This window comes from Corythoichthys intestinalis, chromosome 10, assembly GCF_030265065.1.
Source record: "Corythoichthys intestinalis isolate RoL2023-P3 chromosome 10, ASM3026506v1, whole genome shotgun sequence".
NCBI lineage: Eukaryota > Metazoa > Chordata > Actinopteri > Syngnathiformes > Syngnathidae > Corythoichthys > Corythoichthys intestinalis.
This window is the reverse complement of record NC_080404.1, coordinates 19,819,513-19,844,960: the sequence shown is the minus strand read 5'-3', so window position 1 is coordinate 19,844,960 and position 25,448 is coordinate 19,819,513. Positions and strand designations below refer to the sequence as shown.

The 25,448-nt window shown below is 39.4% G+C and overlaps 2 protein-coding genes across 10 annotated transcripts in view; both read right to left on the bottom strand.

Annotated features, from left to right (window-relative positions):
- The window catches only part of ptk7b (protein tyrosine kinase 7b), a 155,925-nt gene extending 147,623 nt beyond the window's left edge, over nucleotides 1-8,302 (bottom strand). Inside the window, exons 1-2 of one of the 4 annotated variants that reach the window (XM_057847555.1) lie at nucleotides 7,952-8,302; nucleotides 7,769-7,885 (exon numbers count right to left, since the gene is read on the bottom strand). In XM_057847555.1, the coding sequence (XP_057703538.1) occupies nucleotides 7,769-7,865 (97 nt within the window). In that variant the 5' untranslated portion in view covers nucleotides 7,866-7,885; nucleotides 7,952-8,302. Of the gene's footprint in view, nucleotides 1-7,768 lie in introns of all 4 variants that reach the window. The other 3 variants (XM_057847556.1, XM_057847557.1, XM_057847554.1) reach the window with 3 other exon arrangements.
- Nucleotides 8,303-13,887: 5,585 nt separating this feature from the next.
- klc1b (kinesin light chain 1b) overlaps nucleotides 13,888-25,448 on the bottom strand; it is a 49,069-nt gene continuing 37,508 nt past the window's right edge. For 4 of the 6 annotated variants that reach the window (XM_057847977.1, XM_057847976.1, XM_057847980.1 and 1 more), the window contains exons 14-16: nucleotides 20,324-20,448; nucleotides 20,197-20,254; nucleotides 13,889-15,379 (exon numbers count right to left, since the gene is read on the bottom strand). In XM_057847977.1, coding sequence (XP_057703960.1) covers nucleotides 15,299-15,379; nucleotides 20,197-20,254; nucleotides 20,324-20,448 — 264 coding nt within the window. In that variant the 3' untranslated portion in view covers nucleotides 13,889-15,298. Of the gene's footprint in view, nucleotides 15,380-20,196; nucleotides 20,255-20,323; nucleotides 20,449-25,448 lie in introns of all 6 variants that reach the window. The other 2 variants (XM_057847979.1, XM_057847981.1) reach the window with 1 other exon arrangement.

The window sequence follows — 25,448 nt, the reverse complement described above, 5'->3', positions numbered from 1 at the left end:
GGAGAAAAAAAGAAGTTTAAAAAGGGTAACTATCTGAAAAAGAAAATCTCAACCACTCCTTGATGTCTGCGATTTCTGCATCGCGACCCTTGTCATATTTAGAGATGTCCCGATCCGATATCTGGATCGGATGCCGATATGGACAAAAAAATGCGCATCGGTATCGGATCGGAACACGGGAGAAATTCCGATCCAGTTTTTTTTTTTTTAAAGTCCGGTCCAGGTTTTCCAGCGCACCGATTTACATAATCCATTCCAGTTTTTGCTTCGGTTTCCCTAAAATCCAGTCCGTATTTTACGGCACACCTTCAACACACTACATTTACATTACAGTCTCCCAATTTACCGAGAGACTTTATCGGTAAAAATGTCAGCTGTGTGGGATCATTTCACCTTAAAGGACGAAAAAGACGAAGAGGCAGAGAGCAACATATGCCACAATAAAGTCAAGCGTAGTGGTAAAGCTGTAAGAAGTTTTAATACAACCAACCTAATCAAGCATTTAGCGAAATACCACCACAAACAATATGAGGAGTATGTTAAGAAAACCGAAGAGAAAAAGAAAGGTCCTACGCAACGAACACTGGCAGAAACTTTTGCTATGTGTGACAAACTGGCACTCGACCCTCCCAAAGCCCAGGGAATAACAAGAGTCATTGCCGAAGATTTCATTCTGGATGACGAGCCATTATCTCACGTGAGTAAAGACGCACCATCCAACACGCGATTTGGCCGTGGAAGATTCGAGAACGATTCACAAACATCCAAATTCCGATTATTGAAATATGTCAAGTAAAGCGGAACTAATACACAGCGCGGTCTTCGGGACGCAATGAGAAACTGACTGTGTTGCGTCCCGAAAGTAAACATAACTTGTCTTAGACCCGGGTAATGCCAAAGCTGCTGATACAGAATGGGGACTTGAGTATTTTATTTACTGTTTTAAAATGTTAACTTGATACTGAAATAGATGTTTATTTAAACCTGAGAGGCTTTTTATACAATTTTTGTAACTAATTCACGAAACATTAAAAGCATCTAGTAGCTTGGGGGATTTGTGGGATTTTCCACTGAGGTTGTTGTTGTGTTTTGCTTTTTTAAGACAGTTTACAATATTATTTACAGTCATTTACCATTTTAGAGAACAACATGCTGAATAAGTGTATGTTAAGGTTTGATGTTGCCACAGATGCTTGGAAGGCGTAGCTTCAAAACGCCGCATGCATCAATCATCGTTTAACTTGTTTAAACAGTTGCTGTGGCAGCTTATTGTGTGTAAGTGAGCAGCTTGAGCGGATTTGAGTGGACTCACTCAATGAAGCATTTAATAAAGACAAGCATTTTTCTACTTATTGTTTAAAAATAATTTGGTGGGACAGTAACATGTTTAAAATTTATCATAATTACGAGATTTGAAGTGAATAAAAAACATTTATTAAAATATATGAATACTTAATTTTTAAAAATTATACTATTGGAAAAAAACATGCTTTATATGTATCTCTTTCCAATGCTAAATCTGAATAAATAAATAGAACAAACTACACTGCAGATCACTGTATATCGATTGTTGGCAGGAGCATATCAATAACCTTTTGGGAAGCAAACTATCAAGATATATCATCATTTCAATATTTTGTCACACCCTAAGTGAATACGGTACAAAGGTTGAACACTTTGAAACCAGACTCTAGCCGTGATTTTATGTAGATTCACACTTTTCACTCTTAAACTAGCGTGATTTTACTTTTTTTTTTTTTTTTGATGGAAGATAAAAATAATTTATTTGGGAAATACGGGAGGACAATATCACACACATCACCTTTTTTGGGTTCCATAATTTCAGGACAAAAATGTGAACTCCAACACCTTCTCCCGCCATCTCCTTCATCATGTCGAAAAATACTTCATGCACGTTATATAGTTCCCCTGCAGCTGAAGGCAGCCAGTCACATAAGTAATTATCTGAGTGTGGGATAATATGGTAATATCCCAATTCTATATAATAAGCAAAGGGGGATAAACTCCAGGCCTTCTGTTACGGCTCTGTCGTGTCAATGTTTCAAGAGCTTTCAATACAAGAGGCTACATGCTGTATTAATTTAGCAAAGTAGTAAATTGCGGCTCATCTTCCCCCTTCTCTACGAGGATGTAGGGAGATACTGTGGTTGAAAGAGGAGACTCAGAGCTTGATATCTGGCATACAAATTCACATCAACGTGAATATGGACGGAAAATTGGATTAAAAAAAAAAAAAAACACCATGATGAGTGATGACCCAAGGATGAGTGTAGTCGAAATATAGAGGTGAACAAGGGAGATGCTGCATTAAAAACACGTTGCGGTGAGAGCAGTTGCACATTCCAAACCAGATGTAAAAATTGTCAAAGACAGTAAAACAGAAGCACAACATTTTTTTATAGGGATAGGTTCCACAGTTCAGAAAGATCAGCGACATGTTAAACGCCACAATGCCAAGACATCTTTAAAAAAATGTTTTTAACACACACTTCATCTTATCACAAAAATTGTACACATTACACAACATATCATTACATTGTCTCTGCTCTGTGGTAACGACTACTCCTTAAATTTTGAGGACCTTCTAGACAGCTTCTTTTTGATCTTAATAAGTTGCATGTGTTCTAGTTTATCTCAGCGCTGCCTGGCAACATCGTACTACATTGAAGAAACACAACTCTAGCTTCAACCTCGCCTGGAAGCTTCTAAATCTCCTGTAAAAATATCAACGATAAAGCAGAGGGTTTCCTGTACTTGAAAATTAACTATTTAATAAGATCAACAATGGCATTTCTGCTAATTTGCATCTTTAAAAAAATAAAAATAAATAGGACATTCCTAAAGTGGGCAAAGACCCCCCCTGTCTGTCACGACAGTACCTGGCTTGGCTCTATTCATGCATCTTGTAAACAGCCGCCGGCTCCCCTACTGCCCCGCACACAGAGCTCACATTCATCCCAAAGTGGGCACCCTGAGGAGGTTGGAAGGGGGGCAACAGGCATACTTCAACTTAAGAGGACACTCAGCCATTTTGACGACGCCTAATGCAAATACATGTGACGCGCCATGTTTCACGCCTCGTGTGGTTCTCGGTTAAACGTCCCAATTTTGACACAATAAACAAAGATATTGTCCTAAGTCACTTTTTTTTTTAAACACAAGCAAGATAGTGATGCATCAAGGCACAACATGCATTATGAATTCCACCCATAGAGATACACACTTCCTCCATGAATACTTTGTACGCTGAATATGATCATGTGAAATGGCGTCTCCAGTGTGCTGTGAGGGCACAGAACGAGAATCACCGGGAATAAGTTTAAGTCAATGTAAGGATGTGTTCAATGATCCATGGATGCCTGCCATCATCCTGCATTTCCTTGCTTGTAATCGCAAGAATACAGTATAACCATCAAGGTCAATTGAGTGGCAAGTCTACTTGAGATAACGTCCAAAGAACAAAGAGAACAAAGGCATCCTAGTGAGATAAAGTGCCATTTTGAAGGAACAAGTGTAGATTAGCTTCGACAATAAGGAGAAAGACAAATTTTAGGACGAACTTTAAATTTCATAGAAAAGAAACAACATATGAAAGCCCCATTTTATTTTGAATAGTTTTTAGGCCTGCACAATATATCGTTTGAATATCGCCATCGCGATGTGCGCATTTGCAATAGTCCTATCGCAGGATATACAATTAATATTATGATTTTTGAACATGTCCATTTTGGTTTGCTTCATGAGGACACTAAGTGTTTTGAGACATGGCTTCCTGTATCCCTTTTATATAGGGCAGAAAACACAGACAAGGCTGAAAAAGCAGATTCTGCTCTTGCACCCCTCTTTTAAATAATCTGCTGTATTTTAAACCAAAAGAACTGTTGTGTTTGATAGAACAATATGTCTATGTGCTGCCATAGCAGATTCATGGCACATTAAGCCCCCAAAACCATTTTTAATTTGTCAGTTTTACCCTGGGGATCCCCGTTTACAGATGTCGGGCAACCACTTTTGTTTCAACCAAGCCATTAAAAGAAGGCAAGTATTTAAATTTATTAATCTAAATGTCTGTCATTTTTAGCTTAGAATTATTAATTGATGTCTAAGTTTAAAAAAATTAAACAACGATGAAAAAATTATTCACTCGCATATTTTAAACTTTCAAACAAATTACCTCACAATGAAAAAAATAGTGTCTGTAAATAAGTCACAGATATCTACCTCATAACTATCGCTTAATTGTATTGGTTTAATTACTGTCGCATTTCCCCCAATACTTTAGATGATAAATAATCGATCCAAACAAAGACAAATAATAACAACAACAACAAAAACGTTTAAAAGGGTGAATATATTAAAATGAAGATCCCCACCACTCCTTGACGTCTGCGATTTCTGCATCGCGAACCTTGTTATATTACCATGTTTCACCCATAAAATCCCCCCAAAATCCGGCTGTGGCCATTCGCAGCTGTGTCTTGACACTCGGGGATACATGCTACATGGAGTTTTGGGATCGAAAAGAGGTAAGTACGCGATAATATCTCGTTAAAATCATGACGTCTTTAATTATGCTCTCTCATGCTCTCACCTCCAGTCAGGGTTTAGGGATTTCATTTTTTTTTTTTTTTTAAATGCCGTCCTGTTCAAAATGTTTCTTCCCCCAGAAAATTGAGATTTTAAGCTTTCCAATGATGTATCACACATGCATATAGGACAATTTTGAAATTTGGCCAAATTGGAGGTCTCAGAGCGGAACTTTAAGTCACCTGTGTGGTTTTGGCTTTATAGCAATCTTCATCATTCACAGATAAACCCCCTTAGCCTGGATTAAACAGTATTATATGAATACAATCACATATCGTGGTTTTGCAATTTTTTGCAATTTCAGTTCTTAAATAAATGAATAATAAATGCATACAAATACAATTTAAGTAAATTAAAGCACCTTACATCTATAATGCAACAATACAAGGATAAATGAGAAAAACAAGGGGGAAACTCAGGAATAATAATCCAATTAGTGCTGCAACGATTAATCGATAAACTCGAGTATTCGATTAGAAAAAAAAGATTCGAATTAAATTTTGCTGCTTCGAGTATTCGTTTAATTATTGTGGCGTTGTTATGGTTTATTTTGAAAGTGTTTGCAATCAGTTTTATTGATTTGAGTGGTTACACTGCCCTCTAGTCTGCCTCATTTCACATGACTGAATCCAGCTGCTCCATGTTAAGACCAACATAAGCTTTTGTTTGCGCTAATGTTTTTTTAATGCAGTCGTAATTTAGTTTATGGGTATATTTAGCCGTTTTTTTTGTGGGAATATGTGTCTGAACCATTTGTTAAGAGCATTGTTAAAAAAAAAAAAAAAAAAAAAACTTAACATTTTATAGCATTTAAGCTAGCGGACTTTTGATATGTAAGTTAGCCAATTGTTCTTTTGTTGTACATAGATCCTTATTTAATAGTTTTTTTATACCGTCCGTTTGAGGCTCAGCTCAGGTATTTTAATTTTTCATGTTACTTATCCGATTACTCGATTATTCGACAAACTAGTTCATCGAATAATTGACTACTGAAATAATCGATAGCTGCAGCCCTAAATCCAATAAAATACTGAATGCAATACACAAATGCAAAAACATGGTGAGTGCACCAGTCTTCCCAAACAGAGCTATTTAAGTCATCTGGTGAAAATTCTGGTTTTAATATTGCAATATTTATCGCAATGCCCCCAAAAAGACGCAATGTAAGTTTTTTTTTTCCAACATCGTTGAGACCTAATAGTTTTGTGTAGATACTAAATGTAGGTGAAAAGGGTTAAATGACAATTGTCCATAGTGCATCTTGCACCTCTAGGTACAGCAATTGTAAAACTTTCACACACGGGTGTGGGTTTGGTCTCAACAATGGTAGGGACGATATAACAGCATAACCTGTATGTACACTATTTGCTCGGGATGGGACATTAAAAAAACAAACAGATTGGTTGAACGGGCGTCAGGGCTGCATTTCTCACAAATATGAACCTAATAAATTGATAGACTAAATCAGGGGTGCTCATTACGTCGATTGCAACGCTAGTGTGGGTTGCTTGCGGCAACCAGAATACATATATTTTTTATGTACATAGTTAACTATGATTATGTTGTATGTTTTGTTGCGTGAGCAACACATGAGGTTAAGCAGCACCCTCTCTCTCTAAGCAGCTTCTTGCCCACATGTTCCTTGTTCTATAGTTTCCACTTTTCAGCAGAGTTCACTACATTTTTCACAGTTTAAATAACCTTAACAGTCGAAAAACACAAACAAAAAGACGCTTCTCTCTAAGCTGCTTCCCACTTAAGTTTTGCAGGTTAGCAAGTTCACACAATTTAATGTTATGCTAGCGCTGATGCAGGATGTACTTTCAGTAGAAAAAAATAGTGGTATGTTTCCCACCTCCATAACATTGGCGTCTTTTTACATTGCCTACAGTGGCTGCTGCTGCTGGCTGATAAAAACATCTAATATCCCATCTCAGGGGGCGGAGGAGGCTGCATGCTGTCGACATGTATTTCTGTCGGGGCTGTGTGAGTGTGAGCATGCGTGTGTGGCGGGGGTTGGTCCAGTCATCAGCCAATCAAATGCACGTTTGAGGGGAAAAAATGGACCGGCACTTTCAGTAAGTGAAAAGGGGTAAGGAAATGAAATAAAAATAATTCACCTAATAATGGTAGGGTCACTTCTATCCTGACAACTTACGGGAACACAATCTAAATGACCTACAGTATATACCTTGAAGGATTCCAACTATTCCATCAACCAGACCTTATTATTTAATGCAAATAAGGTTGCTTAAAAGTTGTTGGGGACAACTTGAGAATCCTGAAAAGTTGGTATTGTTATGCACCTACCGTCCCTATGCAAACCTACACCCTTGCTTTCACAAAAAACATTACATGAATCTCCTCAGCTTAGTTCTCCATAGTTTTGGGCACCAAGGTGCCTCCTACACATTGCTATCTGGCTTGAGCACAACAAAAAGCAAAAAGGTGAGTGAGTTTTTAAGCACAAGAGGAGGATTGGTCCCCAAAATAATGCAAATAGGCAAATCAGTGAGGAGTGAACGGTCACTGTTGACTTCACTGGTTTGATAACAACTGAAATATTTACTACAGCTTTGCCGGCAACATATTTAAAGAAGCAGGCAAATGTTTTAAGTTTCATTAATTAACAGATTGCACACAATTAAATTGTTGTTTGCCTTTGACGGCGATAGACGTCCAATCAATTTTGAGTGGGAGGGCTTGCGGCGAGCAGTCAACATGGATTGGACATTTGTCGACGTTAAAGTGAGTTTTGAAAGTACATTTTTCCAACCACCACATGACATACACGGGTGACCGTGATGATGATCATTGCATGTAATTGACTTTTCAATATATGAATTTAAAATTAAGACTTTGCCGGTAAAATGTTGTCTATAAAAGTTGTAAAGCAATAAAACAACAAAAATGACTGAAATGACCCCAAAAAATATTTTCAGAATGTGTCAAAATTATTTTTTAAACGAAACAACAACAACAACAACAAGAATTTAGCAAACGTGCAAATAAAATTGGTTCAAGATTAGGAAACACCGTCTTAAAAAATTACCGAGAAAACAAGGGAGTTTTACTACTTCGTGAGTGCGTGTGTGTTAAATGCATGTTAATGTGTTCCTGAGCTAATGAATGAATTCTACGGTAGAAATGTAGTACCAACCTTGTAAGCAAATTACACCGATGGCGCACAGCGAGTCGATTCGGAATCTTCTCCCGCCCTCTCCGCGTCTATTCACGGCCTCTGTTGTTAGATCCATGTCCTGGTCGTGAAGCTCGGCTGCTCCTTTCCAGAGTCGTGAAATGTGACCAAAGGGATCCGTGCGGGTCAAATGACCGCCGTTACCTGTGGTGGTCCACGCGGAGTCCGGCTTTGGAGCTCACCTGGTCCTGAAGGTTGACTAGCGAGAACCGGGCATGTGGGGGGACGGGTCGCTCGCTTCCCAAAGCCGGCCGAATGGAGCACACTCGGAGCGAACTCGACAAAAGACGCGCAGAAAGTTTACCAAGAGAACTTTAAAAACGTCAAGCGACGGAGAGTGGCTATAAAGTCAGGCCGCGATGTTTCATATCAAACCGGCGTATGTGGTTCCCTCCTGCCTGGGTAACAGACCACCGCTCGTTTTCATCGAGGGGGAGTTTGTTTCATTCCGTCCGCCGTGTTTCCAAGTTGGCGTCCTCCCTCCCACTCCCTCAATGTGTTTGTACAACTGAGTCACACTTCCACTAGTGATATAATGTAGTTCCTGCCTGATTTTTCAAAATAAAACGTCACAATATGTGGTTTGATGATTCTACTAAATGCGTAACCAAAGTCAATCCATGACATTCTCGTCAACGTTTTTTGACTTTTATTTTGACTGCATAACCAACTGCATCTGAATTTCAAACATACCAGCTGTAAAAAATAAAGAAAGAAAGAAAGAAATGTATATATATATATATATATATATATATATATATATATATATATATATATATATATATACATTTTTGATCATGTATTTTAAACCAGTACATATTCTCAAAATGTAATTTATTGTGTACTCATGTGACCTCACTTCCAGTCGTTAATGACGCTTATTTCTCAATGGCACGATTATTTCATACGCTACAAACGCTAGTTTCCGGTAGAGGCCCTATTAAAAATTTTTTTTAAACAAGACAATGTTGCCACCTGCCGGTAAATCAAGCAGACGCTTCCATTCTGAACTGGGAGTTCAAATGAATTGGACGTTTATCCCCGTTTTCCAGCCTTCCAAATTTAAGCGCCGTCACTGGCAGCCAATTATTTTTTCCCTCAAATTATTATTTTGAATCAAAAATCCATCTTTGTCTATCCATTTATGCCAATTACATTTACTAACTGGCAGAACAATTATATCCAATTCAAGGGTGTAAATTTGCATAGGGACGGTAGGGACATAACATAACCAACTTCTCAGGATGTTTAAATTGTCCCCTGGGCCGGCCCAGCCTATACGCAGACTATGCAGTTGCTTAGGGCCCCTGACCACTAGGGGGCCCCAATCTGGCAATTGTTTAATTTATATTCTATTTTGTTTACTACAGTTTGCTTTATTTGACTTTTGTGAGTCTTGATACTTGATTACAAGCTTAAAAAAATAAAAGTTCTTCCTTAACTTCTTTCTTTCCTCTTTTACAAAAAGGTTTGGCGCTATCTACTGTAAGTACTGACAATCATTTGGGGTGGGAAGTTTGAAGTTTGCAGTGCAACAAAATATGATTAATATACAAAATATGGACGTATGGGTTGGATTGCATGTATGGGTTTCACAGTACACTGTGACGAAATGGTGGGCCAAAAATATGGGCCCCTTTGCATTATTTTGCTAGGGCCCCCAAACGGCCAAATTTGACAATTTGTCCCCACCAGCCTTTAAGCAACCTTTTATGCATTATATAATGAGTTCAGTTATACAGGTAATTTAGATTGTCTTCCCATATGTTGTAAGAATAGAATTGACCCTACCGTTATTAAGTGAATAATTGAAATTACTGTATGTTCAAACTTTGATTTACCCCTTTTCACTTGCTGAATGCGCCAGTCTATCTCCCCCCCACCACCCCTCCACACACAGAAATACATGTCGACAATATACCGCCTCCTCCGCCCCTTTCAAAGAGGTGGGATATTAGAAGTTTTGTTCAGTCAGCAGCAGCCACTGTAAGTAATTTAAAAAGACACCAATGTTGTGGAGGTGGGAAACGCACCACTAATTTTGCTACTGAAAGTCCAACCAGCATCACAGTAAGCGTAACATTAAACTGTGTGAACTTGCTCAACTCAAGTAGGAAACTGCTTAGAGAGAAGTGTCCTACTGTTTGTGTTTTCTAGTGTTAACGTTAATTAAACGTTAATCTATAGAATCAGAAAAACGTTAGCAAGAAGCTGTTTACAGAGAGACGGGTGCTGCATAACATTATATGTTGCTTACACAACACAACCTACACACATTATCATAATTAACTATGTACATTAAAAAAACTTTTTCGGGGGGGGATGCTGCGAGCTACCCACACTAGCGTTGCAACCGACTGGTTGATCGGGATTGACGTAATGAGCAACCCTGATTTAGCATAACCACCTGATACTTTGCTAACTACTAGATCATGTTGAATAAGCTGCATTTGGAACAGAAAAGTTAACTGTTGACAAAAACGAATTAGCGATTTTTTTCTTAACAAAAACAGCAAAATTTCCTAAAATTCAATATGAGGTCAAAAATAAAGGTGATTGTTACAGTTCATTATAGTGCCCAGCAAGGAAAAGTTAGCTGCAGATTTACACCGTGGAGAACTTCAAATAGCTTTTGCATTGTAGCCATATTATTGTTTGTTGTTGCTGTTGAGCTGCCGCCGTGCAGAGCGCTTTTGGATTTTCGTGTGCAATTTATTTGAGTGTTGTGAATAGTGGGATTTAAACCGAGGTTTATTGGACCTTTTAGATTACAAATGTGTTTGTGTGTCATTGTGCCATCTAGCTGTGGGGATTTGCCTGAGAATACATGGGCGCTTTTATTTCCAATACAAAAACTCCAACACACACCATAGGTGAAATAAAATGTTGTTTCTTTGTAGTAGCCCAGTAGTAGTATGTCAACTATCCAGCATGCGTGTGTACTGCCATTGTGCCCGCCTTGGATTGAGAAAAAGAACGAGCATGACAAATATGGACCGAAACGGCTGTTTTTGGATGGTAAAAACAAATAAGATATTTGTGAAATATTTGTGTTCTATTAATAACGAGACTCGCATTAAAATCATTTTTGAATGTTTTATATCATTATTTTAACATTTGCCGGAACGCAAAGTACATATGACAGCGCAGGGATGACAACACGGGCACAGGTCCCGAAACATACGCAGAAAATAGTGCTGAAAACAAAACACAAATGCTCACTTGACATGCGGTGGGACTTTCCTTTTGTTCTTTCTTTTCTCTGTGCTTTTCTGACTCGTTTTGAACCATCTTTTGTTGAGAGAAATGGTAAAGGAAATGTTTTGTATTCATAAATGTGTCCTCAGTTGATGTGGAAATAATGCTCCTATTGCTTGTTATTATTGACATATTAACTTTTCGCCACAAGATGGCAGGATGGGACTTAATTGTCAAGAGTGCTACTTTTATTACTTCTTCTTGTTTGACTTTTATGACTTTGATTTGTGGGATTGCCTGTGAAGACAGCATTGAGAGAGGATGTAGCCGCATGTCGGTGGAAATTAAACACGCCAAGTTTTGGCTAAAAGACAACTTATTCTCCGTCAATTCTTCCTACGAATGCAACGTTGAGCTGCAACCACCTCAACAGGTTATGGGCCCAGGAGTCATTTGAAGGTAAAGTCAGTTTCCACTGTGGAGAAGGCCGCGAAGGACAGCGTGCTCACGGACTGCTGATTAGCGGAAAAAGCTAACAGGCAACATGGATCCACGAGGAACAAGTAGGTTACCTCGACTGGCATTTGACGGAGATGAAGCTAAATATGAACTCTGGGAAACTAAAATGTTGGGATATTTTCATCTAATCGGGCTAAAGAACACAGTGCTGATAGGACCAAACACTGAAGCCGAGAGAGAAAATGATGACATGAAAAATGCGGAAGCGTATGCTGAAATGATACAACTTCTTGATGATAAAAGCCTCTCGTTAATAATGAAAGATGCGCCAAATGACGGAAGAAAAGCACTGAAAATATTAAGAGAATATTATGCTGGGAAGGGAAAACCCAGGATTATAAACTTGTACACCATGCTAACATCTCTTCAAAAGGGAAAAGAAGAAAGCATAGTGGACTACATAATAAGAGCTGAGACCGCCATCACAGCATTGCGAAATGCAGGTGAAACATTGGGAGATGGTCTAATTATCGCAATGGTCTGGAAGGGGCTGCCAGAAAGTTACAAGCCATTTACAATTCATGTGGCGCATACTGATGAGAACATGACATTTGCAGAATTCAAAACCAAACTCCGAAGTTTTGAAGAAAAGGAAAAATTAAATGCAGCAGAATCAAGTGACAGAGTGATGAAGACTCAAGCAAGAGCTTCAAAGCAAGCCACAAAAGCAAACGCTCGTGACCGGATCAAAGACGACACAGAGTTGGTGTGCTTCAAATGTGGGATCAAAGGCCACCGTGCAAAATCATGTTGACAAAAGACGTGGTGTAGTCAGTGCAAAACGGACACGCACAAAGACACCACTTGCAGACGTAAGGAAACACCGGAGGGAGCGAGAAAAATTGCTGAAGATGGAGATCCTGACTTCGCGTTCAAGGTGAGAGATGAACAGCCCGACACCAGGCGGCAGGATACACACAGCATCCGGGAACGAGGTCTGATGGTGGACACGGGAGCGACATCTCATATCATCACTGATGAGACCAAATTCAAAAGCTTCCAGGAGACGTTCAAACCAGAGAACCACAGCGTCGAGTTGGCAGATGGTACCCGGTGCAGTGGAGTCGCACTCAAAAGAGGAGATGCGGAGTGCTACCTGATTGACAACGGATGACATGATAGCTGATATCATGACAAAACCTGTAACAAAGTTAAAATTGAAGAAGTTTGACAGTGTTATTTTTGGAATTTGAAATGTAAAAGTTCATTTGGTTGTTAAAAAGGCCATCAACATGAGAACAAGTGGGGGTGTTGAGAGAAATGGTGGAAGAAATGTTTTGTATTCATAAATGTGTCCTCAGTTGATGTGGAAATAATGCTCCTATTGCTTGTTATTATTGACATATTAACTTTTCGCCACAAGATGGCAGGATGGGACTTAATTGTCAAGAGTGCTACTTTTATTACTTCTTCTTGTTTGACTTTGATGACTTTGATTTGTGGGATTGCCTGTGAAGACAGCATTGAGAGAGGATGTAGCCGCATGTCGGTGGAAATTAAACACGCCAAGTTTTGGCTAAAAGACAACTTATTCTCCGTCAATTCTTCCTACGAATGCAACGTTGAGCTGCAACCACCTCAACATCTTTGTTTTTGAAAAAAGACAGTAAATGCAAATGTCTTTTTGGCATGTTGAAATACCGTTTGATCCTGTGTTCGTGCTGTTAGCTCCATGTGTTAATAAAGAAACAATGTTGTCAGCACGTCACGTGCTCGATACCTTTGTCACAAAAAGCTCAAAACGACACTATGCACGATCCGTTTAAGAGATGCTGGGACTGAAGAGCTGTGAGTAGAAGGAAGCCAGGGGGAAACGGGCGAGAAGCAAAAGTTCGCGGTCGAATGTGGCGGCAGCCCGCTATTATTTTGTTTTCTTATTGTTGCCACAATAAAGTGGAAAAAGCCATCAACGACTCCTCTCCTTCTTTCCCTCCAACGTTTTTATATTATTGATATTTTATATGCGCGAGAAGTGCCGAATCTCCCCAAATAAGTCCCGGAACACAGGGAGGCCAAAATCGAGGTGCCGGATCTTATTCCGGCAAGTTCTGGCTCAAATTAACCCCTGGTTTCTCGTCTAAGTTTCTGCTCCAATTTGCTTTAAAATACTGATAGACTAAAACACATAATTAAAACCTTTTATTAGGCCCAAACAAAGGGGATCAAAACATAAACATGAGATAATGTGGTTAAGTATGCACACCCCTCTTAAATGGGGAGGGTTGTGGTCAGAAATAACCAACCAGATTGTGTTAAATAGACTCTCACCTGCTGTATTAGGTGCTTTGGATTTAGTATATTTTATATCAAATATACAAAATGTTTGATGATATGACAAAACAAGAATTGGATAGTGACAATTTTAATTCTGAATCAAGATTGACAATGAACATTTCACAAGTAGTTAGAAGCAATCAAGGAATCAAAGAACGAGTCCTATTCCAGTATACTCTTATGAAAGAAAAAAAATCCAACAATTACCCAGTTCTTTTGATTGATCATTTAAAAGACAGGTATTTGAGCAACGTGCAAATCTATTACAATCACATTGTAGCAGTGATCTAAACAAGTATCCTAATCAGTGTAAACAATTTGAAGTCAAGAGTAGATCACCTCAGACTGCATGGCACCATAGATCATTCAAGCCGGGGCAAAATAAGGTTACCGATTTTCTAAATCTTTTACTGTACGTATACCTTTAAAAAAAAAAAAAAAAAAAAAAAAAAAAGTCATGGTCGTTTCTCAAATCTTGAGTCTTGTTAGTGTTGTGAACACAGATAAACAACAAAATCCACACAGATCTAAAAAAACTAAAAGACAAAAGTAGCAGCCTATTTGACTTAAAAATGTCATTCCGTTACAGGGTCCACATGTCACATGATGACAATAATGTTTTTAATAACCCTGCAACCCAAAGCTTTAACTCAAAGTCACATCTCAACAGGCAAATATGAATTGCAGTTTTAACAATCATAGCAAATTTACAAGATGTCATTTCAAGCTTTACACAGCTCATTTCTTCATTGAGAGGACTAAAACAAAATCTATTTTTAGTTTTCGTCATATAGAAAAAAAGGACAATCAGCACAATTAAAAAACAAAGAATGGCACAGGATATGAGGAAAGGAGAAACACATCAGCTTGTAAAGTGGTGACATGGCTCTTAAAGGAGAAGGCAGCAACTGGATCATGTTTATACTAACGGACATAATCTTGTTTGATAAATTAAAAAAAATACAGAGAATTTCAGTTTTCTGATGTGTCACAGTGAAGAAAAACGTAACCTAAAAAAAACATCTTTTTTTCCACCCACGCAAAAAACGGCAGGTTTTTGAATGGCAGTTATATTTCAGACAATCAAAGTCATGTAATACACCAAAATGGAGAATTAACACTGTTTACATTTGAGTCATCACTTTAATAATCTTTTATACATTAGTTTTGCTTGGAGAATATAAAAAAAGAAAGAACATTGGCAGATTGTGTGGCTATAACTGATGTCACAAAATGTCTATGAATGTCAAAGAAATTAGCATTTAATATACCTAAATACTTTCAGCAAATGTCTTTCACGTGAAGGTAATTTATACTGGGTGCTGTCTTCTCCTTTAACACCACTCAAAGTGCACAGTGATGAGGAATCAAAATGGTGGCAAAAATAGACAGGCACAATTACAAAAACTCCCCGTGCATTCAGACTAGTGAAAGGGTCTTTGGAAACGAGTGTCAGAAGGAAAAAAAACAAACATCTTTGGGTCCAATTGGATTTCAAGCTCAGTTTCCGGAGTAGAGATTCATGGTGCTGGAGCTCAGGCCTCGGCTCACCCTCAAATTAATGCTTCCCCGAGTCTGTGACTGAGATGAGAAGTTTGTTAAAAGCACATATTGAAACCCAGTAGTTCTCAAATATTTTACAGCAAGTACCACCTCAAAAAACCATCACAGTCAACACTAAATCATTATTTGCCTTCTTTGGCGAAAAAAGTCCATTTTGACTACCAGCCATCATTCGCTCTTCTATGCAATGGCACCGCTAGGGGGTGGCCAGGGTGGGGCACGGCCCCCCTATATATTTGTTGGCCACCCCACTCGCCAATACAGTACAATGTTAGATTTTAGTCGTGTGACGGTCCTGGCTGTTTAACTGTTGTTTTATTTTGAGATGCCTCTAGTCAGCTGACCGTCACATCCGCCAGCTGCCTCCCTCAGCTCCCAGCGTGACGTGTGCTGACCGACACGGAATGGGTAGATGTCGCCGCCGCCGCTGATTGGCCACCCGAGGAAGGGCGCCAACTTCACGCATTTGACAGCTTTCGTGCCGCGTTCCTCCTTGCTAGCTGTTTGCTCGCCATACATTCGCTTTTGCATTCCATCTCTAATTTGTTATACTCCCGCTTTTTGGGTCACGTCTTTTGTGTTTTGCCATTATTGGATCGTTTTTAAGAACACCGAAGCAGTAGGGGTAAGCTGCCATTTTTGTTCAACCCGTTTCCTCCTGTTTTGTTTATTGTAGGAAGCCAGGGTAGTGGCTGTCTTTTTGTTATTTCTTTTTTACGATCAGGGTTTAGTCAGCGGGTGGGGTATAAGTGTAGATTCCTTTTGTTTGTTGTTTTGGCCTGGGCTTACACTGAAGCCAGCTTCTTCTGCATTTTGTATTCATTGTTCATTGTGATTTTGATTATTGTAAATAAATTGTGCCACTTGTGAATTCGTGTGGCTCGTTTTATGTTATGTCCTAAGCGGCCGTCCGTGGGACCTAACAGGTCGTGTCACTTACAGTGGGGGAAATAAGTATTTAGTCAACCACTAATTGTGCAAGTTCTCCCACTTGAAAATATTAGAAAGGCCTGTAACTGTCAACGTGGGTAAACCTCAACCATGAGAGACAGAATGTGGAAAAAAACTAGAAAATCACATTGTTTGATTTTTAAAGAATTTATTTGCAAATCATGGTGGAAAATAAGTATTTGGTCAATACCAAAAGTTCATCTCAACACTTTGTTATGTACCCTTTGTTGGCAATAACGGAGGCCAAACGTTTTCTGTAACTTCACAAGCTTTTCACACATTGTTGCTGGTATTTTGGCCCATTCCTCCATGCAGATCTCCTCTAGAGCAGTGATGTTTTGGGGCTGTCGTTGGACAACACGGACTTTCAACTCCCTCCACAGATTTTCTATGGGGTTGAGATCTGGAGACTGGCTAGGCCACTCCAGGACCTTGAAATGCTTCTTACGAAGCCACTCCTTTGTTGCCCTGGCTGTGTGTTTGGGATCATTGTCATGCTGAAAGACCCAGCCACATCTCATCTTCAATGCCCTTGCTGATGGAAGGAGATTTTCACTTAAAATCTCTCAAAACATGGCCCCATTCATTTTTTCCTTTACACAGATCGGTCGTCCTGGTCCCTTTGGAGAAAAACAGCCCCAAAGCATGATGTTTCCACCCCTATGCTTCACAGTGGGTATGGTGTTCTTCGCATTCAATTCAGTATGCTTTCTCCTCCAAACATGAGAACCTGTGTTTCTACCAAAAAGTTATGTTTTGGTTTCATCTGACCATAACACATTCTTCCAGTCCTCTTCTGCATCATCCAAATGCTCTCTAGCGAACCGCAGACGGGCCTGGACATGTAATTTCTTCAGCAGGGGGACACGTCTGGCAGTGCAGGATCTGAGTCCCTGGCAGCCCATTGTGTTACTTATAGTAGCCTTTGTTACTGTGGTCCCAGCTTCCTGTAGGTCATTCACTAGGTCTCCCCCCGTGTGGATCTGGGATTTTTGCTCACCGTTCTTGTTATCATTTTGACGCCACGGGGTGAGATCTTGCATGGAGCCCCAGATCCAGGGAGATTATCAGTGGTCTTGTATGTCTTCCACTTTCTAACAATTGCTCCCACAGTTGATTTCTTTACACCAAGCGTTTTATCTATTGCAGATTCAGTCTTCCCCAGCCTGGTGTAGGTCTACAATTTATTCTCTGGTGTTCTTCGACAGCTCTTTGATCTTGGCCATAGTGGAGTTTTGAGTGTGACTGACTGCGGTGGTGGACAGGTGTCTTTTATACCGATAATGAGTTAAAACAGGTGCCATTAATACAGGTAACGAGTGGAGCCTCGTTAGACCTCGTTAGATGAAGTTAGACCTCTTTGACAGCCAGAAATCTTGCTTGTTTGTAGGTGACCAAATACTTATTTTCCACTCTAATTTGGAAATAAATTCTTTAAAAATCAAACAATGTGATTTTCAGTTTTTTTCTCTCTCCACATTCTGTCTCTCATGGTTGAGGTTTACCCATGTCGACAATTACAGGCCTCTCTAATCTTTTCAAGTAGGAGAACTTGCATAATTGGTGGTTGACTAAATACTTATTTTCCCCTACTGTATGCATTTAATCCCAAATGCAGGCAGGCAAGCTGCTGCTATTCCAGGGTTCTTACAGCTGAAAGCAAGTTGAATTTAAGATTTTTAAAATCGGAAGTTCAAGATTTTTGGCATTAGGCTTAATCTTTGAATTAGCGGGGGATTAATTAGTCGGTGGAGTTTATTTCAACAAACTCTGTGCAGTTTGTTAGTTATTTATCAGTTTCGGGGCTCCGGAGTGGCTAAGCTAACGCAAGTCAATGGTCCTGTCTTACCATTCCAATAAAAAAATGTTACTAACAGATCTAAGATACTCAAATAAAGATCATTGTTCAAAATACTCAAGCGGCCAAAAAATGTCACACCAAACTGCCGTAATTCATTTAATTCTGCAGGACTATTTTTTTTAAGATGCGTAATAAGACTGCAATAGAGAGGAGTGCTTCGGCCACTCGTGCTCATTCTGCATTTGAGGAAGGTTGGAAGTTGGATTTACAGTGAGAAGCATAAGTATTTGCACCCCATGTGATTTTGCAAATTCACAACACTTAAAAAACAGGTAGAGGTCTGAATTTTCAATCATAGACACATTTCCACTTATATAGACAATCTTAAAAAACAAAAACATTAAAAAAATCCGAACTCACGTTGCATGATTTTTCAAATAATTTATTTGTAATTTACTGGGGTTTATAAGTATTTGTACCCCTGAGAATCAGCAATAATCTATGACACCCAAAGAGCTGTCAGTCTACACCCAAAAAGTCCACCTTTACCCCATGAGTAACCAATCACCTACCATCATTTTGAACTCTTTATTGTCGCCTATGCACCCCAAAGTCAGTCATAATCCCACTCCTACCATCGGAAAGACCAGAGAGCTTTTGAAAGACGCCAGAAGAAAAAACGTTGAGCTCCACAAAGCTGAAAAAGGCTATGGGACAATTGGAAAGCAGCTTGGTGAGAATAAATCAACAGTAGCAGCAATTATTAGAAAATGGAAAAGGCTTAAACATGACTGATAATCTACCTCGTATTGGGCTTTCATGTAAAATGTCTCCTCATGGGGAATCATTCATGATGAGAAAAGTGAGGGTAAGCCTAGAACTACGTACAAAGCAGGAGCTGGTCAATGACCTGAAGAGAACTGGATGCACAGTTTCAAAGGCTACTGTCATTAGAACACGACGGTGCAATGGTTTAAAATCGCGCATTGCTCAGGTTTCCCCATTTGACGCCAGTACATGTGAAGGCCCATCTAAGGTTTACCACGCACCAACTGAATGATGCTGAGGGGTTATGGGAGAAAGTCATGTGGTCAGATGAGACCAAAGTAGAAGTTTTTGGTGCAAACTTTACTCGTCGTGTGTGGAGGAAAAAGAAGGATGAGTAAAATCCCAAGAACACCATCCCCACTGTGAAGTCAAGGGTGGAAAGCTAAGGCTTTGGAGCTGCTTTGCGGCAAAGGGGACAGAACAACTGTGCTGAATAAAGCAGAGGATGAATGGTGAAATGTATCATCAGATTTTGAGCCACAACCTCCTTTCCACAGTCAGAGACTTGAAGATGAGTCGTGGCTGGATCTTCCAACATGACAATGATCCGAAGTACACAGCCGAGCTGACCAAGGAGTGGCTGTGTAAAAAGTATATCAAGGTTCTGGAGTGGCCTAGCCAGTCTCCAGACCTCAATCCATTACAAAAACTTTCGATGGAACTGAAAGATCGTGTTTCTCCACAACAGCCCCGAAACCTGACAGATCTAGAGAAGATTTGTGTGGAGGAATGGGCCAAAATCCCTTTTTCCATATGGGAAAACCTGGTGAAGAACGATAGAAAGCGTCTGACCTCTGTAATTGCAAACAAAGGCTTCTGCACTAAATACGAGCACCGATTTTCTTGGGTACAATTACTTATGAACTCAGTAAACTACAGATAAATTATTGAAAAATAAATTGTGAGTTCCAGAATTATTTCTTAGATTAGGTTTCTAAAAGTGGAAATGCATCTATGATTGAAATTTCAGACCTCTACCTATTTTCTAAGTGGGTGAACTTGCAAAATCACAAGGGGTGCAAATATTTCTGCTCTTCACTGTACATAACATAGTCTTTCTGATAGTTTTTTACTGGCCTGTTTACTTCAACAACATAATAAAAACCTGATATTATAGATGCCACTTTTGGTGTGCCACCCCTACATTTTAAGTGTGGGCAGATCTGGCCACTCCTATGAAATATTTGTCGAGGCTCCGCTGCTTCTCTATAGTGCTTCTTTCATTTTAATTGAAAAACATACAGTCGTGCCTTACCTGGAACGCCTCATCGCCCGTCTTGTTCAAGTAGTTCAATGAAGCGGCTCGTTTCATGCTAGAAAGAGTAAAAGAAGTTATGACATGTAGATGAAGAGTGTTTTTTTTTTTGTTCTGCTGTTCTTACTTGGTGCTGCGAGGTTCAGGTGGTCCGTTGCCCTGTAATTTCTTAACCAGCAGTTCGCTGCTACGACGCAGGACGTCTCGCAGTTTCCCCAGAGAGCCGCTGCGTTGGAGGGTTCCACTGCCATCCTGCAGAGACACACGCATCAATCTACCTGATCATACACAATCTTACATTAACATTCAAAAGTCAAGAGAATTATTACATTCCAGTATTTATTTTTATCTATATCCAATGAGCTATAGCCAGTGTTGTGCATGAACACGTTTATATTTTGGGCGGACTTGAACTGAACGCGTCATATTTTTATCTCATGAAGGTTACTGCGAACGCTTTCATTCCAGCGGTTGTGAGTGGCGGTCATAACCTCGTTCATTGTCAAGTACTGGTGTTGTGCAGCAACGAACATACGCAACTATTGCAATATATGTGATGTCAACTCTTTTTTTTATGCACCACAACTCTCGCACACATCTCACTAAAACATCCCATTGGCTGTGGGAACCCACGGTGATGATGGGACATGTAGTCTGTATACCACTTTCATGAGTTCAGAATTTGGGCCTTTGTGTTAAAACTGCAGATAAAACCACAGGCTAAAAACCCATTCTTTTACATTCAGTTGGACTTATTTAGCATCTTTGGATAATATTTTAACAAATGGCATCATTAACATACTTCTACAACATAAATACGGCTTAAATGCTTAACAGAACGGGAAGACGCAGTAAGAGACAACTTTCCTTCATGTGCGTCCATGACCAAACATAAGGACTTAGTTCCTTTATTTATAGAACGTTTTTGGTGTTTAATTTGGAATCGCTGCATTCACGACCATTATGCAACGTTACGTGCATGAGCAGAACCGTAAAGTTATCGATCGACTCAATAATCCAATAATAGTTTGCAGCAATTATTGGAGAGATAATTTATTTCTAAAAAAGAACTACAAAGTTCTTTTTTTTTAACCAGGAACTTTAGTTCATGATTTTGAATTATGAACTATGAACGGAACAGTTCATTTTAAAATTTGTGAACTGTAATTTGAACTAGTTCATGTAGACAATTAACTTTCCCCAACATTGGCTATATCATTGACAATTTAAACAACTCTATTATGTTAGGATAAAACGTATCACCAGCAGGTGGTGCTGTTTGACCTTTGACAACATTAAAAGTGTACAATTAACACTTTCCCAGCAATTGACAGTGATAGACATCAAATCCATTTTAACAGTGGACGGCTGGCATTGAGTGATCATGTTTAACTGCCATTGACAGTCAGTGATGTCAAATTGGACGGCACCCCACCCAGTCAAAATGGGTTGGACGTTCATCGCTATCAATGGCAGCCAATGAGTTAATAGAGTGATTCAATTACAGACAGCATGTGCCAAAATAGACACAAATATTTATAGATTGTTCATCCGAGTAGGAAAATGTACTTTTTAAAATGATTTTTAATAATAATATATATAGCTATACAATTATGTAGTTGGCCTAAAAAATAACTTAAAATGCCCCTTGAAATGGGAAATTTCACAAATAAGACACTAGAGCAGTAACATTACATTAAGGTCAGTGACAAGAGATGTGTTTTATATTAAATGCAGAGTGGTGTTTCATTTGCATTATTTATGTGCCAAATCAATGGCTACAGTGAGAATAAAAGAAGGGAATAGGCAGGGATATTCTATAAATGTTAAATGCCATGTAAAATGGGTCAGTGGGACAGACGCCTTTCTCATACGCATCCCAGCGGAAATAAAAGAGAGAGAGAAAAAAAATCTGATTTCTAATAGTGGAGGAAAATGTAAATAAATGCCAGTATTTCCAGGAAGTGGCTGACCGGCACATGGGCAGACATTTGATCAATTCTGGTACCATTTTAGCCAATCAAATGCAAGTATCCCACATTGCCCGCCCTTTCTCATGAGTCATTAGTACACATAATCACTTGCACCTGTGCTCGATGTGCGTGGGTATGACTTGTCAGAAAATGCTTACTTACATGGTGTAATTAGGGCCCGAGCACTAGGCGTGCGAAGGCCCTATTGTTTTGCAAAGGATTATTATTATTTTTTTTTAATTAAAAAAAATTTTTTTCCAGGGCAAATAAAAATGGCCAATTTGGAGGCCTGAACATGCACGAAAAGTCACCAAAATTTGCACATACGTGCGGCTTCACGTAAATTTCGATAATCTTGCGTCGCTACGAAAAAATGTAAAAAAAAAAAATGGCTCAGTGGCGCCCCCTTGACCCTTAAAATTTTCAAAAAGGCCTCTCCTCTCAGGTTTTCAACGTAGAGCGATGAAATTTGGGGAGTAGATACCTTATGCCTAACTGCTCAAAAAAGCCTCTTGCACCCATATTCCAAACCCAACAGGAAATAGGGTATTTTGGATCAAATGTGAAATTTTATCGGTTGACAGTTGGAGTTTACATTTGGAGGCCTGAACATGCACGAAAACTCACCAAACTTTGCACATACACGCAACTTTGTGTAAATTTTGATAATCTACAAAAAAAATTAACAAAATGGCTCAGTGGCGCCCCCTTGAAATTTTCAAAAAGGCCTCTCCTATTAGATTTTTCAACATAGAATGATGAAATTTGGTGAGTCGATACATTGTGCAAAACTGCTCCAAAAAGTCTCTTGCACCCATATTCCAAACCCAACGGGAAGCAGGAAATTTAGGATCAAATGTGAAATTTTATCGATTTACATTTGAGACCTTGTTGCTGAAGGAAATAGTTGGATCGTCTTCAAAATTGGTCAGACTATTCAGGAGACATATGAGATCTTAAGTTTTCAAAATGGTGAGTTTTCATTCAAGGGTCTGACCTGGGCGTGGTCCCAAAGTCGGCCATTTTTGGGCAAAACACCAAATTCAGAAAATGATTAAAAACTCCGTGATACAACGTTCAATCTTTTTCATTTCTAGCATGTATATGAGATATCCCAGCCTGAACACGACTGCAGTGAAATATTACCCATTAGACCTGGCGCCCCCTAGTGGGAACAGGAAACGGCCTTCTTTACAAGACAGGCTCCTCCTCCAAGGGAAAAAAATCTATTGACCTCAAACCTGTTTCAGGGGAGCCTCAAGACATGTGTTCAGGTGCCTGATGAAAAATATTGAGGTTTCGTTGAAGCGGAGAGGTCCATACCGGTAGTGAAAATAACTGTCAACCATTTGTCTCGCCAAAAACTTTGAACAGTCATAACTCGGCAGATATACAACATATCTGTGCCAAACTTCCCGTGTTTGTTGAGAGTCATACCCTGAAGGGTCTTGTAGGGGTCATTTGCATCAACTCTACAGTGCCAACTAGTGGCGACAGAAAGAAGTTTTAAAAAAGGCCTCTCCTATTGGGTTTTTTCAACGTGGAGCGATGAAATTTGGGGAGTAGATACCTTATGCCTAACTGCTCCAAAAAGCCTCTTGCATCCATATTCCAAATCCAACAGGAAATCGGGTATTTTGGATCGAATGTGAAATTTTTATCGGTTCACAGTAGGAGTTTACATTTGGAGGCTTGAACATGCATGAAAAATCACAAAAATTTGCACATACATGTGGCTTTGCGTAACGTTCAATAATCTTGCAACGTTACGAAAACATGTAACAAAATGGCTCAGTGGCGCCCCCTTGAAATTTTCAAAAAGGCCTCTCCATTTAGGTTTTTTCAACGTAGAGGGATGAAATTCGGAGAGTCAATACCTTGTACAAAACTGCTCCAAAAAGTCTCTTGCAGATGAATTCCAAACCCAACAGGAAATCGGGTATTTTGGATTGAATGTGAAATTTTTATTGATTTACAGTGTGCACATTTAAGACCTTGGCACCTAGGGAATTAGTTTGATCATCCTCAAAATTGGCGAGACTGTTCATGAGGCATATGAAATCTTAAGTTATCAAAATGGTGTGTTTTCATACACAGGCCTGACCTGGGCAGGGTGCCAAAGTCGGCCATTTTTTTGGCAAAACACCGAATTCGGAAAATTACTGACGACTCCCTCATACAACGTTCAATCTATTTTAAATCTGGCATGTGTTTGAGGTATACCAGCCTGAGCAGGACTGGATTGAAAATTTACCATTTGTACCTGGCGCCTCCTAGTGGGAACAGGAAATGCCCTTTTTTACGGGACACACTCCTCTAAAGGGAAAAAATCAATCTACCTCAAACCTGCATAAGGGGAGCCTTAAGACATGTGTTCAGATGCCTGATGAAAATGACTGAGGTTTGATTGAAGCAGAAGGGTCCAACAGGAAAGTGATAATGACTGTCACCATTCTGTCTTTCCACACATTTTGAACAGTCATAACTTGGCTGATATACATGATAGCTGCTCCAAATTTCCAATGCTTGGTGAGAGTCTTACCCTGAAGAGTCCAGTAGTGGTCATTTGCATCGACTCTGTAGCGCCAACTAGTGGCAGCAGAATTTCTCAAAACTCAACTCAAAACAATTTCTCATCCCAAAAAAAGAAGCGAGTTTGAAGCATGTTAGGTTCTCATTAGATGATTAAAGGGGGGCTGTCTGCCACCACCCCGACCTGCGTGACGTCCAAGTTGCGCCAAAGTGCGAGGGCCCGTTCAGTCCTGCTTGCAGGCCTAGTTTTTTTTTTATTTAAACATGTTTTCTATTATCAGAGGTTTGAGAAATTCGTAAATCTGAATACTCAAATAAACAACACTTTGATCATGTGCAGTGGTTCCTTGCATGGGCGGGCTGGGCGGTCGCCCGCAGCGCAAGAAAAAATTGATTTCAAATGCACTGCCACAAGATTTGAACAATAAAGCTTGTATATACTTCACCACGAGTAGGCACCAGTCACTTTGTGGTGCTCATCAGAGATGGAGGAACATTTCCCGCTTAACATTGCCAGCAGAAGAAGAGGCTTCCATCAACTTCACAAGCAGTGACAAGTAATCAAAGGTCATTAAATCAAAGGTCATTCAAACCCAAACTAAACTGATCACATAAGAACTAAATAGCATAACTAGCAATTAATTAAAAACAATTAGAACAGTAACTGAAGAAATAATTAGCACAGAACATGTCCTTTAAATGTTATGTTACTTTTTTTTCTCTTGCACTGCAATGCATGCTAGAAGG